This window comes from Anastrepha ludens, chromosome 4 (assembly GCF_028408465.1).
Source record: "Anastrepha ludens isolate Willacy chromosome 4, idAnaLude1.1, whole genome shotgun sequence".
In the NCBI taxonomy this organism is placed as follows: Eukaryota; Metazoa; Arthropoda; class Insecta; order Diptera; family Tephritidae; genus Anastrepha; species Anastrepha ludens.
Window position 1 is genome coordinate 126853678 of NC_071500.1, and position 18958 is coordinate 126872635.

Below are 18958 nucleotides of genomic sequence, written 5' to 3' on the forward strand. Positions count from 1 at the left end.
TAATGATCCGAGTCGATGTTGGGCCCTCGGATCGTACGTACATCTAATACACTAGAAGCGTGTCTTCCATCTATCACAACATGATCGATCTGGTTTCGCGTTTTTCGATCAAGAGACAGCCAGGTAGCTTGGTGTATCTTTTTATGCTGGAATCTGGTGCTGCAGACTACCATGTTTCGGGCCCCGGCGAAGTCGATCAGCCTCTGTCCGTTACCGGATGTTTCGTTGTGCAGGCTGAATTTTCCGACTGTGGGACCAAAAATTCCCTCCTTGCCCACCCTGGCGTTGAAGTCGCCAAGCACGATTTTTATGTCGTGGCTGTCGCTAATAGCGAATGAAATACAACGCTCTGATTCGACTATGAGAGCCGCGATTCCCGCAGCAGAAAAATTGGCATTGACGCTGCGATTTCTCAGCACTGGTAACTTAAAAGAAATGGTAATGTAGCATTGTTATGAGCGGGTGTTTTTTTCAGGAGAGTCTTACGTGAGTTTGGATTACCAGACCCGTTTATCCAAATCTTCAATTTCCAGTATAGTTCCTGAGGTATGCAGTGCCCTTTATAACAAATTGAAATCGTCGTATTTAAAGGTATGCACTATTTTTAGTATAGAAATTGTAATATTTTTCAATTAATGACAATTTTTACGCAGTTTCCAAACAGCAATTCAGAATGGGAGGCCATTGCAAAAGAATTTGCAGTTAAATGGCAATTCCCCAACTGCATTGGCGCGTTAGATGGTAAGCATATAACTTTTCGTCCATCACGTTCTGGAGAAGCTTTCTATTACAATTATAAAGGGACTAGAAGTATAATTTTACTAGCCCTGGTGGATGCTAATTCCAAATTTATTTTCGTCGACGTTGGTTGTAACGGTCGCAGTAACGATGCTGGAGTATTTCTGCAAAGCAAATTAAGGGATGTTCTGCAAGAAGAGAAGGAAATACCAAAAGCTTCTTCAATAGGAAACGATCGACGCCTACCGTACGTCGTAGTCGGAGACGATGCATTTCCTCTGCAGATGCATTTAATGAAGCCATATCCCTACCACACGCAATGCCAGGAAAAACAAGTTTTTAATCAAAGACTCTCTCATGCAAGGCATGTGGTGGAACATGCATTTGGAATTTTATCCAATAGATTTCGCGTCCTTCTAGCTCCGATAAATCAGAAAGTGGCCACTGTAGAGAAAATTGTATTGACGTGTTGTGCTTTACACAATTATTTAATCGAAAATGGCAAAATGTTCACTGATGACAGAGTAAACGCAGAAACTGTAAATAATAACCACTCAACTGATTCCGATGTATTCTACAATCCGCGAAAAGGTGCAGCAGAGAACGTACGTGAACAGTTTCTCAAATATTTTAATGAAGAAGGCAAACTGGATTGGTTACATAATAAATAATTTGTTTTTATTTATATATATGCAAACATTAGTCTTTGTTTTTTCAATAAAAAAATAAATAAATAAAAATTCACTTCATGTGTAAACGCTTAACTGAAACAGAGTTACAAAAAAATAATTGGCTTTAAATTCAGTCTTTTCTTTAAGGCACTTTGGTGTACACATTTCTTAAACATATTCTTATTATTACTTATTTACTAAAATATTACTTATTTACATAATATTTGGCACGGAGTATAATTATCACTTTTTTTTGGTGCTTCAGTATCTAGAAATGAAACAAAAAAAACAATTGTAATTCAACATCAACATGTTCCATAAGTTTTTTAAGCCATACCTACTTTATTCGCAAAAATCTTCTCCGTCAAAAACTCCCTCCATGGATAGCTGCAACAGATCCTTGTCTGACGATGAAGACGTTCTGTTTGATGTTGGAGTGCTACGCTTTTGTTGAGATTTTCCTATATATTTTTTTATCACTGATTGGATTTCCCAAGCGGCGTCCTGCTGTTTATCAGGATCTATCTCATCCATTTGATTGGAAACCAAAGCTCCCAACCATGCGTATTTTCTGCCATTTTGTTGTTTATTTTCGAGCATATACCTAAATTCTGACAGCTCCTGCTGCACATCAGCGAACTGGTTGCTTTTCTATAAAAAACAAAATTTGATTTTTTTTGTATATTTATCGTCAAGTTTTGTACCTTTTTTCGTTTTTTCAGTGGCTCATCATTCACACTCGAGCTACCGGTTTCTGTGCTGTTTGCTGTACTTAAATTACTTGAGTTACTCGAAGAAGGCATCTGAAAAACAAATTTGTGAAACATGTTAAATTATGTTAGTTATGTATTGAAATACATTTTTTTATTACCTCAGTATTGTCTTGGCTCTGCCTAGTTGCAACATGGCCTTCAAGGAACGATAACTGATCAAAGCACCAAAGCTTTGCTTCGTATAAATCATTTACTCCATTTCCACTTTTTTTGGAGTTTTTTTGTATACGTAGCTCCCTCATATACTGGCTACGGAGGTTTTTCCATTTTTTTTTAACATCGTCCAGTGAGACGCCAAACATTTCCGTTTCCAATTTTTTATGGATATCGGTAAATGCTGACGCTTTTTTGCCTCGATCCATATACTCACTGGAGTGAACATTATATAAGCAAGTATTTTCTTGCACATAATATATATTATAAGCTTTTCCACTGCTTCTCTTTCCCACTTGTATTCCATTTTTACTTTCCGATATACGTTTTAAAACACAGGACTTTATCTCACAAATGACGAAAACGAATGAAGCAAGCGTCAAAAAAATAGCTTGCAGCCAACTTCAACATTGAAAATACGGATAAGCACAAAGCGTGTCGCCGAGTACGGGAGACAAAATCCCTTCTCTCTTCCCCGACCGTCCTTCGCCCCCGAACAAAATGTTTCCCTTCCAGATGTCTCCTCGTGTAAATCGGGTCAATAGAGTCGTCACGATTGACGATCTATAATATCAGGTCAGTCCATAAGTTCGTTCGTATTTTACCCATACTTTCACTTTTGTACGATTTTTACATACAAAAAATTATACGCGGAATATAACGGAACTATTTATATTTTCTTTGATATATTGTGCATTCAACAAGTGATTTTAATCGCGGATAGAAGCACGTGTTGTTAAAAAACAAAATGGAATCTTCAAACGCGTATAAGAGGCATATTTTGTATTTTTTTATAAAAGTGGTAAAAATGCAACAACTGCTGCTGCAGAAATAAACACTGTTCACGGAGAGGATAACGTGAGTGGAAGGACTGCGCAAAAGTGGTTTTCAAAATTCTGAAGTGGTAACTGCGACGTGGAGGATGCCCCGCGTACTGGTCGTCCTGAAGTCTTTAACTCCGACGCCTTGCTCGAACTCGTGGAAGGTAAACCAAATTTGATACTCGGTATGATAGCTCAGAGCTTAAATTCATCGCATGGAACAGTTCACAGGCACCTGGTTCAGTTGGGAAAGGTTTTAAAGTTGGGAAAATGGGTTCCGCATAGACTTTCCGGCGCCAACCTTCAGCAGGAAGTGAATGTGTGTTCCCAGTTGCTGCAACGGCTTGAAAATGAAAGTTACTGGTGATGGAAAATGGGCCCTTTACAATAAACCCGTTCGCAAACACCAATGGTTAGATAAAGATGAAACACCAGAACCGACCCCTAGAGATGGCCTTCACCCCAAGAAGATTCTCCTGTCTATTTGGTGGGATATGGCCGGTATTGTTTATTATGAACTTCTGGAACCAAACCAGACGATAACTGCTGATTATTATTCCCATCAGCTATCAAACCTGAATGAGACACTTAAAAAAATTGAGCGTCTTTAGTGAATAGACGCAAAGTTTTGTTTCACCACGACAACGCAAGACCTCATACCGCAGGACAAACATTAGGCAAGCTGAACGAGCTCGGATGGGAGCTAATGCCGCATCACAATACTCTCCGAATATTGCACCTTGTGATTATCACCTTTTCCGTGGACTTCAATCCCATGATCATGAAAGAGAATTCGAAGAACACACTCGAGCTTGACTTGTTTACAGTAGCACAGAAAACAAACTATGTGACATATCACGCTGAAATTTGCCATGTAAGCTTATAACAGTCCTACCAAAAAACAAAAAATTTGTTTTTGCCATATGTCATCCGCGGACCGTTTTATTGATAACGTCTCATTCATATTTGAGCAGAAGGTATCTTCTTCTTAATTGGCGCGATAACCGCTTACGCGATTTTGGTCGAGTTTAACAAAGCGCGCCAGTCGTTTCTTTCTCGTGCTAACCGGCGCCAATTGGACACACCAAGTGAAGCCAAGTCCTTCTCCACCTGATCTTTCCACCACAGAGGAGGCCTTCCTCTTCTTATACTACCACCAGCTGGTACCGCATCGAATACTTTCAGAGCCGGAGCGTTTGTATCCATTCGGACGACATGACCCAGCCAACGTAGCCGCTGGATCTTTATTCGCTGCGCTATGTCTGTGTCGTCGTAAAGCTCATACAGCTCATCGTTCCATAGTCTACGATATTCGCCGTTGCCAACGTGCAAAGGTCCAAAAATCTTACGCAGAATCTTTCTTTCAAACACTCCAAGCGTCGCTTCATCGGATGTTGTCATCGTCCACGCTTCTGCGCCACACGATAGGACGGGCATGATGAGAGTCTTGTAGAGTGTTGGTTTTGTTCGTCGAGAGAGGAATTTACTACTCAATTGCCTACTTAGTCCAAAGTAGCACTTGTTAGCAAGAGAGATTCTACGTTGGATTTCAAGGCTGACATTGTTATCGGTGTTAATGCTGGTTCCTAAATAAACGAAGTCTTTTACAACCTCGAAATTATAACTGTCTACAGTGACGTGGGTGCCGATACGTGAGTGCGCCGACTGTTTGTTTGATGACCGGAGGTACTTCGTTTTGTCCTCGTTCACCACTAGACCCCACTCTTTCACATATACAGGCGAAAAAAAGAATTACCGTAAAGTTATATCGTACCACTTAACCCCCATTGCAGAAGCTGTAGGGACCTTTCAGAGAAGGAGACTGTTGAGCATTTTCTCTGTAAATGTCCGGGTTTGGCAGCTAGACGACTAAGGTCACTGGGTGCTTCTTTCTTCGGCAGCCTGGGGCAGTGCGCAAACCTATGTAAATCCCATGAATGTTCTCCCTTATATCAACAGCTCTGCCTGTTGGAGGTCTCATAATGTTATCACGCTTAGTGCTACTAGAGGAGTACCAGACTGTCACTTCAACCATTTCCCCTACATACCTACCTAATATTGTATATTAAAAGAAAAGTTTTACAGCGCCGACTTTCTTTTACATTATTTTGATAAAAAATGAATTATAATTTATATAGTAAAGTACTTTTTTCAGAATTTTGATTTATTTTGTTGTGGCTTCGCCCCTTGTGCTATACCCCACAGTTATTCTCCATCACAGCACTCTAGTAAATTTTTCCCCACATCTTCCCATGTTAACATTTGCTTGGCGATTTGGGCACTGTTGTACATACATGCACACATACATAAATAAGTTACATTACACAAATATTAAAGATATTAAACAAAATTTTGGATTCCCCATGAAAAAGCCATGATCGGATATCGATACATTGAATATTTGGTATTATTTGATTTTAGTCACATTTATTGCCATATTTTTCCAGCTGAATAAACCCTACCTGCAGATCAAATCCACAAACAAACACAAATAAATAGATAAGAAATCATTTGAACGCAAAGCAGAGTCATCAGCGACACGGAATGAGTTAAAAATTCAAAATCGGGGCTAAGGTGGCAAAGAATGTGGCACATGAGCATTGAAGCGTTGTAAGACACATAAAAATATTGAGGGTCATAAAGTGGAGAACGAGAACGAACGAACGAACCGATTACATGATTAACGCAATTTGAGAAAATGGTAATAAGTTGAAGCAACAACAAAGATAAGAAAACGCTAATTTTTCATAATGTTTTCCTACAAATACTTACATATCGATCAAACGCAATGCAATCATCGCACGCCTGGAATGATTTCAGCGTTAAGCTACGCCAATAACAAATAAATTCGCCGTGGCAGTAATAAAAAAAAACAAATCAAAACAATCGAATGTTAATAACTTTTGGCAGTGACAAACGGGATCAGTCCGCTGCGTGGCAAATGGTTGTATGTGAAGTTATTACTCATCTAGGCTGAGGTTGAGCGGCAACGAGTGAAGCGCTTCCCCACGCTGACGGCGGCAATAACAACTGGCGATTAACAAAACGATTGAAGTGCGAGGTGATCACTCCGATAGCCAGCTTTCGTCGCTTCGCTACACCGATTTCGAAATCGAGCAGTACTCGTCAAGCTTTTGCAAGAAAAACAGTCAATAACTGTAGAATTCTTTGCACACAACACACCCATTGGGCAATGGCAACAAGGTTTGCCCCGCTTCACCCCTGCACCCTTGGCGCGTTGAGGTGTTGTCACACACTTCAAATCCTCAACGAAAACACTAAAATCGAATGCTAATCAAATCATCAATAAGTAAATAAATAAGTATAACGTTTTACTTTAAGTTCATATGTATGTATGTATGAGTGTGTGTATGTGCACAATATGTTGTGGAAACAGAAGCAAAAGCAAAAAGGCGGCCGCAACAACGACCATATGTTGACAAGAAAATGTAGCAACAAAATTCGTTCAATAATTGCTCGCCAACCGGCGGAAAAAAACAAGCAACAAACTTCGAATTCAAATTTTGACCCAACCCAAATATTTTAGGTCAAAATCATCATAACGCCAAATGTGGTAACGGAAGGGAAAAAAACAAATACATACAATTTATTGAAAAAGTAGTGTTTCGGCATTTAGAAGCGTTTTTGGGTATTCTCTGCTGTTATCTTTAATACATACGTATGTGTATGGGTATGTGCCGAATACACATATGTATGTGGCTTAGAATTCGAAAGAAAACTAGTCAAATAACAACAGAAGCAATGAATAAAAACAAACGATTATTTATCGATTGAAACCAACACAAACCAGACGCTTTAGGCAGATTTTGCCTGACGTTCCACGACAGTCCGTTCTAAGTTATCGGAACGACCCGAAGGGCACCGGAACTGAAGTGGCAGTCTCTAGCCGGATATAACTAAGTGGCTAAAGACTGCCACTTCAGCAGACCTCTCAAAAAATGTATGCGAAATATTTTATGTTGTTGTAACAATATCAAAAGAATAACACGTATTTGGGGTTTAAACTAAGCAACGACAACGCAACGAGCATCACAATCGACGAGAGAATACAATCAGGATATAGAGCATTCTACTCACTTATTAAACTTTTTAAATCGAAGCTGCTGAACAGACCTTGCAAAATTTCGCCATACTCTAACCAGTTCTTTGCTACGGATCAGAATCTTGGACAATAAGTAAAAAAATAAAAAAACGAGCTCCAAGTATTCCAGAGAAAAATGTTGAGGCTAATCTTCGGTGCAGTCAAAGACAACGGCGAGTGGCGCATGAGATGGAACCATGAACTGGACTTTTTAAGAGGGGAAAATATTGTGCGGTTCATCAGAGTTCAAAGACTAAGATGGGTAGGCCATACCATGGTAATTGACCCCACGAGAGCTTAACGAAAAATAATTGAAGACATTTGCAACGAATGCAGGAGCCAGACCAAGTGCAAGATGGATTAACGAACTAGAATACGACAGAGGGAAACTCAAAGTTAACAACTGGAGGTGCAGAGGATTCTTGACAAAATCGATAACTGGTGCATGACACAAGGTCCTTCCGTTAATACGAACAAAACAACCATAGTCTTGCTTACGAGAAAACGGAAATTGGATGGAATCAGTCTTCCAACACTGAAAGGTGTGACACTTGGTCTTTCCGATGAAGTTAAATATTTAGGAGTAATCTTCGATAAGAAGCTGACTTGGGAGACTGAAGGTGAATCGCGCATTGAGGATTGAGGATTTTTCAGCAATGCCGTAGAGCTGTTGGTAAAACCTGGGGTCGGAAACCTGCTGTGGTCCTATGGATATACACAGCACTTATCAGACCAATCATCACTTACGCTTCTGTGGTATGGTGGCGACGGAGCATGGTTAAGTCCACACTCCGTCAACTATACAGCCTACAAAAAAGTGTATGTTTATGTATCACGGGTGCCATGAGTACAACCTCTGGTGATGCCCTAAATGTTATGCTTGATTTGCCCCCCTGGATTTTAAGGTACAACAGGAAGCAATAAAAGCAATGTGTTGACTCCATAAATATGGTTTCTGGCACGAAGACGGAACTTCGGGATACAGAGGAATCTTTAGGCTGCTATCTGAGCAGTATCCTCGGTTTCTGGCACCTAAAGACGACCTGATACCCACAGTTTCATTTGGAAGGAAATTTGATGTCAGCAATCCAGAATGCATTCAGGGAGGTTTGACGGATATTATCCTTCCGATGGGTCCAAGAATGAAATAGAGTCTGGAGCCGGATGGTACTTAAACGATAGTAATAAATAGCACTGTGCTATGGGGGAAATGGCAACTCTTTTCCAAACAGAAGTTTCTGCCATCCTGAAAGTAGCCGAATGGATGATCGAGAGGAGATGGAGCGGGAAACAGATTGGAGTTTTCACTGACAGCCAGCCTGCACTGAAGGCCCTGAAGAACGCGAAGCAAACCTCAAAGATTGTTCAAGAATGTAAGAAGAAGCTCAATTCTGTCGCAAGACAAAACAGGCTTGTACTTAAATGGATTCCGGGACCCTCCGGTGTTCAAGGAAACGAAATCGCAGACGAATTGGCCAAGCGTGGATTAGCGGTGCCCCCATAGGGGCCAGAGCCAATAATCGGAATCAGTTCCGCAGGAATCATGAATTGGATCAGCGATTATGTAGGCAATCTGCATAAAGAGCGATGGTCCGGTCTGGAACGCTGCAGAACTGCGAAGTGTTTTGTGACACGTCCGAACAGAAAACTGTCAAACTTTCTACTAAAACTTGGAAGGAAAGACGTTCGGTTGATGGTCGGTATCATTACAGGACACAACCCATGGGGTCAGCATATGACCACCATTGGACTCATTGAGGACCCAGTGTGCCTGTCTTGCTTGGAGGAGGCTGATTGCACTGAGCACTTTCTCTGTGAGTGTCCTGCCTTTGCTAGAGCACGGCTGCGAGTTTTGGGTTCCGATGTCGTGAGAATGAGTAATATTCATTCTCTAAAAGTGCTTTAAATACAATGGGCTTTTTAGCCTGAGTGTTTTAGGAGCCATCAAATCTCCTGGTGCTCCTTGGCTCAATCTTTTCAAATTTCAATTTCAAACAACTAGGAGGATTCAACTAAGGATAGGGACCAATGGAGACATTTTGTGCAGCAGGCCAAAGCTCACACAGAGCTGTAGCGCCAAATGATGATGATGATGATGAACAATAGCAAAAACAAATTTGAGCCAAGCAAATAATAAATTTAATTAAATGAAAAGAGACTTGTATCTCTTCAGCTTTCACCCTTTGGGGACGAGTGTCGGCATATAGCCGTCCAAATTACTTCGTAGCTGCAAGGCTTTCGACGTCTGTCATTCTGAGCGATGAGATACGCATAGGTTTAATAGAAGAGTCATGTTTTTATTCAAAGACATTAGCGGCCATTAGCGATGAAGTCTTATCTTCTTTATAATGTAAACTAACGATGAATTCAGTCTCTCAGTGTTAGTGCCAGAGGAACCAGCAGGCTTTTTATATACATATGTATATTATCCTACGCACGAAGGCTAAGCGATCTAGAGATGATACGTTAAATAGTGACAGTTCTGACGAATATTACTTTGAATCTTATAAGACGGAAAATGACGGCATTACTTCGTCAAATGGAAGAGAAATCCGTGAAATAAGAAATCCGCTCAGGCATATCAAAATTAGCAAGGATAGCAGTTTGTTTATAATTGTTTTTTGATTTTATGAAACATTTTTCTTGTGTTGAATAAAGCCTTAGTTTTTATAACGTCCAACGTATTCATTTTCTTTACTGGGCATTTCAATACCTTTCGTCCTCAACAACGCTCGCCCGTTTAGTGGCTCCATTCCCTATTCACCTATAACACTTCACCTTTAACATATACACAGACAGTTCCATGAAAGAGTGGAGGAGTGTATTGGAGCCGCAGTATTCTGTTCGGGCTTAGGCTCTGAACCGTCGTACAAATTCCCGGACTACTGCAGTGGACTCAAATAAACGTCTACCTTTACAGCCAAGCAGCCCTCAAAACGAGAGCAGCTGTAATGACTCAGAGAGAGATCAGCTGATACTGCATACGACAATGCCGGAACAGGATGGATGAGCTAGAAACTGAGAAACAAGCCACCATCTACTGCGTTCCTTGGCACAAAACAATTGAAGGAAACGAGAAATTGGACATGACATACATACTAGCCAAAGCAGGTGCAAATCGTCTTGTAGCTAGCATAGCCAGTATACAATGACCTCTCTGGATATATTTATATATGTAGCAATTATTCACGAATGACAATCTACTAGTACTAACAATGTCAGAACTTGTTAATGTCGAGATTAAACGCCGGAAATGGCGTTGGCACACTTTGCGAAAGGAATCGCTAAAGTAGCACACAAGTGGAACCCCCTAGGTTTACGAAGGAGAGGATGACCCAGAAATACATGGTCAACAAATTAATAGCTGGGCTTATATTCAAAGAACTGTACAAAATTGGGATAGATGCAATTTATTAGTCGCCACCCTATGTTCCGCCTGAGAACAACACTAAATTGTTACGTTAATTTCCTTGACAATAAATTGCGTACAAAAACAAATTATTCAAGAAGTAAACTTAAGAAGGTAGGATCGCGAAAATCATGCTACGCAGACGCAAAAGGAAAGAGTGTAAGCTTGTAGTAGGGATACTAACGGGACACTGTCTCATTCTACCTACTAAAACGGCTGTAGAATCGAAAATTCTTAGAATATTCTTCCAAAAATTTGGCAGTATATTCTTAACAGCCTATAATTTCAAAATATAAAAAAACCAATTGATTTTTTGAAAATTTTAGACTACCTACTTAAGGGGCCCCAAATTCTGCATTATTTTCAACTTTAGAAAGTGTGGCAGATCAAACAAACACTTGGTATCATTATGGATCAATTTCTGGTCTACGTACGATCTACAGCAAAGTTCAGCCTAACCTAACCTAACTTCAATTTAATAATGAAAAACAAAAATCAAAAAATTTAAAATTTAACCCTGCATTACTGCATTTCCAACAATGGATATTAACTACTTTCCTATTTTATAATTTCTCTTACTTAGTTGCTAAATTAAATAAACAAAAAAGTAGTTTTTCGTGAGCTTATCCCCATAAAGTAGAAAAAATATTAAGATTCCATTCCTTTTTTTAAAGAGGAAATTTCGAACAATCGTTTTTTTTGTTTTCGATGATGGCGAAAAAAATTTTGAAAATAAATTCAGGAAAACTCCAGAAAAAAAATTGTCTTGAATTTTTCTCAAAAGTTAAGAATAATTAAAAAAAAACTAACATTTTTTGATCGAATTTTTTCAAATTAAAGTAGAATAAAATGACGAAAAAATTATGAAAATTAAACTCAGACGAATTCCAGAAAAACGTTATTTGACTAGAGCGAGTGCCCAGCCCATTTGAATTTCAATTTCAAACAATTCAAGCATGAGCCTTAAAAGAGTGTCAGCTCTGTGCTAACAGCAATCAGAAGTGAAATTTTCAACTCATTTTGTAGGTATACCAAATTTGCTTGTTCATCTTGAAACCCTGATTTAACTTCCAATATTTGATTTAGGTGGCAAACCCAGTCAAATCAAATGTGCATGCCCTATTAGATGATAATCATATGGCATACTGCTCTTTAACTCTTCATTCACCCATTTCTAGCGTGCTTCCTTAAATTAATAATATTAAAAAAAGTGACAACTCCTAAGTAATTTTTGTAATGACAGTTTGACCTTTTTTTGCGAAAATCCCAAGCATCCTCTTAACAGAGTTTTGGTGTTCCATAAAACTATGTTTAAGAAAATTCCAGTGGGGTTTCCTGAAGGCCCAAAAGACGTCAATATAAGCCATTACTCGTAATTGACAGAAAAAAAGTTGTTCTCGATCGAAGCAGGTAATGCTGAAAGAAAAGCGGAAGTTAAGTCCCATTTAACTGGCCAAGGCGCTTATGCAATACATTATTTATTCAAGACTACATCATCGATAGTCAAATCAAGAAATTATACCTAGGGGGCCACAGAACATTCTATAATACAATTAAAACACTAAAACGATCAGTTCAGCTTAAGCCATCCTCTCTAGTCAATTAGTCACTACAGTGAAACTCATTTCAACTACAAAAGCTTGGATTTCTATAGAACTGAACGACAGATAAATGTAATTTTGTATCACTTCGAAAATGAATGCTCTAGCAATCACGTTCGCAAGCGTGTCAAATGACTAACCGACTTCACATCCATATCGGGCTCCACTCTACTCCACATATCAACGGCAACGTAAAAAAAATTTGGCTAGTCCACATTTGCACGAATTTTGCTCATTTGCTGGAACAACTGCATATTTCACAGCACAAAAATAGCAAGTAAATCGGCTTTAAAATTTTCTCCCTAAGTAAAAATATAGAAACATTTTCGTCTAAAGAAATGCTGCTAATAGATACCAACTCTGAATTTTTAGCCAGCATAAACGAAAAGTTGACGCCATTTCTGAATGTTTATCTCCAAACCAAAAGTTGAATCTTGTCACCCTTCCAGTAGACGAACAATGAATACGTGCGTAATATGCGCACAAATACCACCACATGCACACATAAGAAGTGCATTTTCAGTCCTTTTTTATCGTACACCCAAGGTTGGCAGAGAACTGCTGATACCACAACTGTTATCAACATTTTATTTATTTGGTTAAATGTTGTGGCACACACCAAATGCTATCTACTAACTACTGTATCATTTATGTATGTATTTGTTTTTTTTTTTTTCTTTTTGTTTGTGGTAACTCAGCAACTGTCAAACGTTAAGCGATCGCATCTTGTTCGGTGCGTATTTCAAAAAAAGGCCTGGCAGGGAAATCCAGCCGCACCGAACTGGCGCACTTCTAATGAATTTAGAGCCATGAAAAGTGCGCGTTTCTTCACTTTTTCTAGTGATGAACTGAGGAATTTTATATGGTGATGTCGTGGTGAGTATCAATTGTTCCACGTTGCAGACCTTTTGCGACTGTTCGGTACTAATACCAAATGCGGCAGTTGAGAACTAGTACCTTCACTACTTTCTTGATCGTTCCGAATCAGTGTTAAATTTGACAAACTATAGCAATGGATGTTCCAGCTTGCGCGAACTATATTCCATTATTTTTATTAGCATTATGTCCTTCTTTATTTTGCAAAGTAATAAAAACAGGAAATGGTGTCTGCACATTTCTTCTTCGACGAAAAGCTGGAACAAAATTTTTCCATTGTACGTACATGTAGCTAAGGAAGTAGGGCATATTTTTTGATACATACCTATATATATGTATAATTGGCGCGTACTCCCTTTTTTGGTGTTTGGCCGAGCTCCTACTCCTATTTGTGGTGTGCGTCTTGATGTTGTTCCACAAATGGATTTTTTGATACATACATTTTTAAAAAAAACTCCATTTTTGCAATTTTTGCAAAAAAAAATTTCAAAATTTCTTTATTTTTATATAGAATTTAATTGTGCGTACTGAGTTAAAATTTTAAGTCGATCGGTCAAGATTTGCTCGAGTTATGAGTTTGGCCAACTAGAAAATGTAGATTCGAAAAAAAGCTGGGCCAAAATTGAATCTTTCCCACCTAAGTATTGTGTCTAATTTATCCAGATATTTTAGATATTTGGGCATCTTTTAAGCAAAACTCTCAAAGTGATTTTAGATTTAAAAATTAAATTTATTAATATCACAGTGCAATTGACTTAAATGCGATCAACTGTCTTTTTTTTCTAGAACTATTTTGGAAAATCATGTTTGAAGGGTGAGGAATTCATTTCTGATATTTATTTTGACCTAAAACTAACGCTGGGAAGCGCTGTGATACATTTTTTGAGATTTGTTAAGCTTTTCCTGCACAATATTGCATTTTTACTGCTTTTAAGGCTGGGAATTATTTTTTTTGGGGTGTTTAAAATGGTCTTTCGTTATTTTTATTAGAACATATCGCTTTTTATGGGGCTAATGACTTTTCTAATTAAATAATAATAGTTTCTTGTTGCAAAATACTTTCTTAAATTATTTATTTTAAAAAAATTATGAGAATTAAATTGCGAAGAATTTCCGAAAAAACGATTTTTAATCGAATTTTTCACAAAAGAAAGTAAGAAAAATGGCGAAAAAAATTCCGAATATAAAATCCAGAAGGATTCGAGAATCAATCGAATTTTTCCCGAGAGAGAGGAGGTAAAACATTATGAAAATTAGATTGAAAAGAGTTCCTGGAAAAAAATGTTGCTAACGAATTCCCCTCAAGAGAAAGTATAAAAATAGACGAAAAAATTGAGAAAACTATATCCAGAAGAATTCAGGAAAAGAATTTGACTAATCAAATTAAAAAAAAAATGTAATGTAAAGTAAATCTAGAAAAGTTAAAAAAACCTCTTTTTAATCGAATTTTTCCCAAAAGAGGGTAGAAAAATAGCGAAATAAAATTTTATAATTATAATACATAATAATGCAATACATAATAACTAAACCCAGAAGAATTCCAGGGAAAAAAGTTTTTTTATCGAAATTTCCTCAAGAGAAAGTAGAATAAATGGACGAAAAAAACATTGAAAATTAAAAGTGGAAGAATTATTCTTAATAGAATTTTTCCCAAACGAAAATAGAGTAAAATGGTGAAAGAAATGATGAAAATTAAATCCAGAAGAATTCGAAGAAAAAACATTTTTTGAAACATTTCCTCAAGAGAAAATTAAATTCAAAATAATTTCAGGTAAAAAACAATTTCTGAACGAATTTTCCTCAATTTTTTCTGTGCACAGATATTTTAAAAATCACCAACCTTAACATAAATACCTACATATAAAAATACCTGATTGGCTATAGGCTAAAAATTCTTTTAGGTTCTTATAATGGGAGACATAAGCCTTCATTTTTTTATCATAAAAAACCACAAACCAAAAAACAGCAAATAAATATATATATATTTTTTTTTAATAAACCACAGAAAGAAATTATCATTTGATAGGTTTTTTCAGCAAAAGTGGCAATTCTCAGCTCTCATAGATCTACATATGACCAGCGCTGGCCCAGTGAAAAGAATTAGAGGTGGCTGTAGGTAGGTAGCTAGGTAGGGTGGCTGTCGCAATGACACACTGGGACCTTTCGTAGGTCCATTGTGATACCACTGGAACTTATCCTTACCCTATGGGTTGCTTTTCAAACCATCCGGTAGCTGTAGTAAACGAGCAAATCTTCGTTAGTTTTAGATGCGCTATGTCCGCCACATCAGTTGAAAATGCCGTATCAAGAGTGCGGAGCCTCCTTATAGGTAAGCTTTCACACTCACATAAAAGGATTCAGTCACCTTCTTCCGTGTTAAGACAGATTCTACAGAAATCGAAGTACGGGAGTGCTAACCTACGAGCGTGGCTGCCTATTAAACAATGACCAGTGAATACCCCTATAATGTTTCTTATAATGTAGCTGTAATGCTATACAGGGTGCGTATGGTGCGCTTTCATTTTGAACAAAATTTTATCAAACTAATTTTTTCATAATTTTTTTTTTTGCTTTGGTAAATATACTTTTTTAGTAAGTGGTCAGTACGATCAATTACAGTGGTGGCCATTTCATATGCAACAAACACAGTATTTACGAAAAATTGTTTGTACTTTACCATTAAACTTTGCAGAATGTTGATTGAAAGTTAATTTATTTTAGTTTGGTATGTACACTTTTCATTTATATTTTTAAATTAAACAAAATTAATTCAGATATAAAAAAAATGTTACCTTTATAACACAACTTAAAAAGTACGTGGACAAAACAAATGCAACTTTTCGAAAGCTATCGTGAAAAATAGTGAAACTAGTATTTTGTTGCAAACCCATGGCATTTTATGACTTCGGCGCATCGTTTCGGCATTGACGCAATTAAATTATCAATGGTTTTCATCGGAATCGATTTCCAGGCTTCTTGGAGTTTATTAAAAAGTTCATCGCCATTTCTAATGCTAGTCCTGTCTATCCGCCTGTTAACCAGTTCCCACAAGTTCTCAATCGGGTTGAGATCCGGGGACTGTGGTGGCCATTCCATAACATCAACTTTATTTTCGGTAAACCAAGACTTTACTTATTTTGCCGTGTGTTTCGGATCATTATCCTGTTGGAAGACCCAACGCACCGGCATTTCCCACTCAGCATATCGCAGGATTACGTCTTCCAAAATGTTTTTGTAGCCATAGCGGTCCATAATTCCATTAATTTTATATAATGGTTCAACTCCATTTGCAGAAAAGCAGCCCCACACGTTATATTGCCTCCACCATGCTTAACCGTTTTCTTGCAATAACGAGGATCATACCGTTTATTCATTGGTCTTCTCACATAAGACTATGATATGGACTACCTATCAAGTTAAATTTTGACTCATCGCTGAAAAGGACTGTTTTCCATTTGCTGATCGGCCAATTTAGATGCTCCTTGGCAAATTTCAAACGCTTTGCCTTGTTCTTCATTGAAATCATAGGTTTGTGTGCAGGACGGCAACCTCGCAGTGAAGCTTTCACAAGGCGTCTACGCACACTTCTCGTGGATATTTGCAAATTTAAGTCTTTTATTATTCGTCTTGGAACAATTTCAGGATTCTTTTTTGCCAGTTGTACTATCAGGTTGTCTGTCCTTTGGCTGGTTTTGCGTGTGCGCCCTCCTCGGTGAATAACAGCAACCTCTTTTCTTGTAACAAACCTTTTAATTATTCGCGAAAATCTGCAATAATTCTCTTCCGAAGTTCAATTCCAAATTTGTCTCTTGCCATTATCAAAACCGCGAAACTTTATTTAAATAAGCACACTAATTTATTTGCAGGAACGGTTGATATTATATTATATGTTTTGAGCGACAGATAAACCAAAGACAACGAATAAAGTACCGTTAGAATAGTGTTACTTAAACTATTTTGAACAGTTGCATTTGTTTTGTCCATGCTCTTTTAGGATTGATGTAAAAATGGGAGTCTATCTTCTTTAAGGGAACAAATACTTTTCGTTTGAAAACGTAAAATAAAAATATACATTCGAAACTAATATAATTTCCCATTAAATCAACATTCTGTAAATTTTGATGATAAAATATGTACACATTTTTGCAAATAGGATGTTGGTTGCATATGATATGGACACCACTGTATTTATTGAGTTCATAATAAACACATAAATAAATTAAAAATAATAATATTGATATCTTAGAGAAAGGGGCGAAAATTACACATACAAAATTGTTGGCATCAGTTTTATCCCAGCGCTCTCAAGAAATTGACATACATTTTGTTCTAAGTGCTGAGAAAACAGTTTCACCACTGACCCTTCACGATCGAATGACTGACACCGTTCTTGTAGGGGTGCTTGGCACATGAGTGCGCATAGGTAGATAGCTTTGACAATGTGGCCAACTCTTGAGCTCGGGCGATTCGTTGCAACTTGCAGTGGCACGTAAGCGCATACATTCCCACATACCAACAAATTTAAGTGACTACTACATTATGTGGGTTCTAAATTAAAGAATAAAAGAAAAAGGAAATAAAATTTAATTATTTCATTCCTCACTCACAAACACGCTCATACCCACACACACGCACTACACACAAAGAAAAACGTGTTACATGTGATTGCAGTGTGTCTAAATTGTTTTGGTTAAAATATAAAATGGCATTTAGAGTAAACATGCAACATGTTACATGGGAATTCTGCAGGCGATTTCCTCTTTTCTCTGGCAATATGCACACACGCACGTCAACACCCCCACACGCGCTTATCTAAAATGTAATTGGCAATTAAATGTGCTGAAAATGGAACCACAGGCCAGAGTGTTAACGGGAGGAGTCTTTCTGTGGCCAGCACACAATTAAATGACATCAAGTCTTAAGCTTATGCTTATGTGTGTGTGTGTGTGTGTGTGTACGTATGCTTGCATGATAGAAAAGAAGATGAATAATGATGAACGGCTCATTTTGTTGAGTGTCTTCAAGTGCTAGAGGCGCACATTGGCTAGCATTGTAGTGTTTGTATGTGTGTGTGTGTGTGAATTGCTTCATCACATCTCCAAAGACTCGCTTACTCTCTGACCTCCAGTTGAAAAGCCAAAGGATTGAGCGCTCCATTGTTGCAGGGACCCTTTGCTAACTTCTGAAGATGTTTTCTTAAGATTACAATTATACAAATCTAGAATAAAAACAACAAAAACGAAACATAGTCATTAGCAAATAACAAGAGGAAACCTTTTGAGAATTTCGATATGAGCACAAAAACATAAAACTCATTAGGAGTGAAACAAGGTTGCATTGTTTGGAGCTATTGTTTTTTTTTTCAAAGCTAGCGCCGCTGTTACTTATAAATGCTGGTACTTCGTTCGCTACTTTTTCTTATTATTTTTATATAGATAAGTTTGTTACTTTTTTGAAAATGTTGCCTTTTTTGATAAAACAATTACATTTCGGCTTTGAGTTATCCAGGAAAAAGAATACAATAAGGTAACGGTAAAAAATGCACCTAATTAAGTTTCGCTTTCACTATTTCCCTCGGGCACCAAAAAAAGGAAATTTACAACGTTGCAAAGTAGCGAAACAAAAAATCGTTGCCAACAAACACTCGAAGCTACTCACAGTTTAATCCATCTCATTTTTTTTTTTCATCTTTATTATTCTTCAAATGTCTGTGATACCCAGAAAGAAATGCGAAAAGCTCTCTAAACTGTGTATGTACTGAAATAACCGAAAGGATACTAAATGCGACGACTGCAACGGCGTGATAAAAAGAAT

At 37.7% G+C, this 18958-nt stretch overlaps 1 protein-coding gene across 1 annotated transcript; it reads left to right on the plus strand.

Annotated features, from left to right (window-relative positions):
- Positions 1–264: 264 nt before the first annotated feature.
- On the plus strand, positions 265–1409 carry LOC128861998 (uncharacterized). The gene is made up of 4 exons (XM_054100371.1): positions 265–421; positions 476–546; positions 654–741; positions 802–1409. Exons 1-4 carry the CDS (start codon positions 310–312, stop codon positions 1407–1409), a joined length of 879 nt encoding a protein of 292 aa, XP_053956346.1. The 5' UTR covers positions 265–309.
- The last annotated feature ends 17549 nt before the right edge of the window (positions 1410–18958 follow it).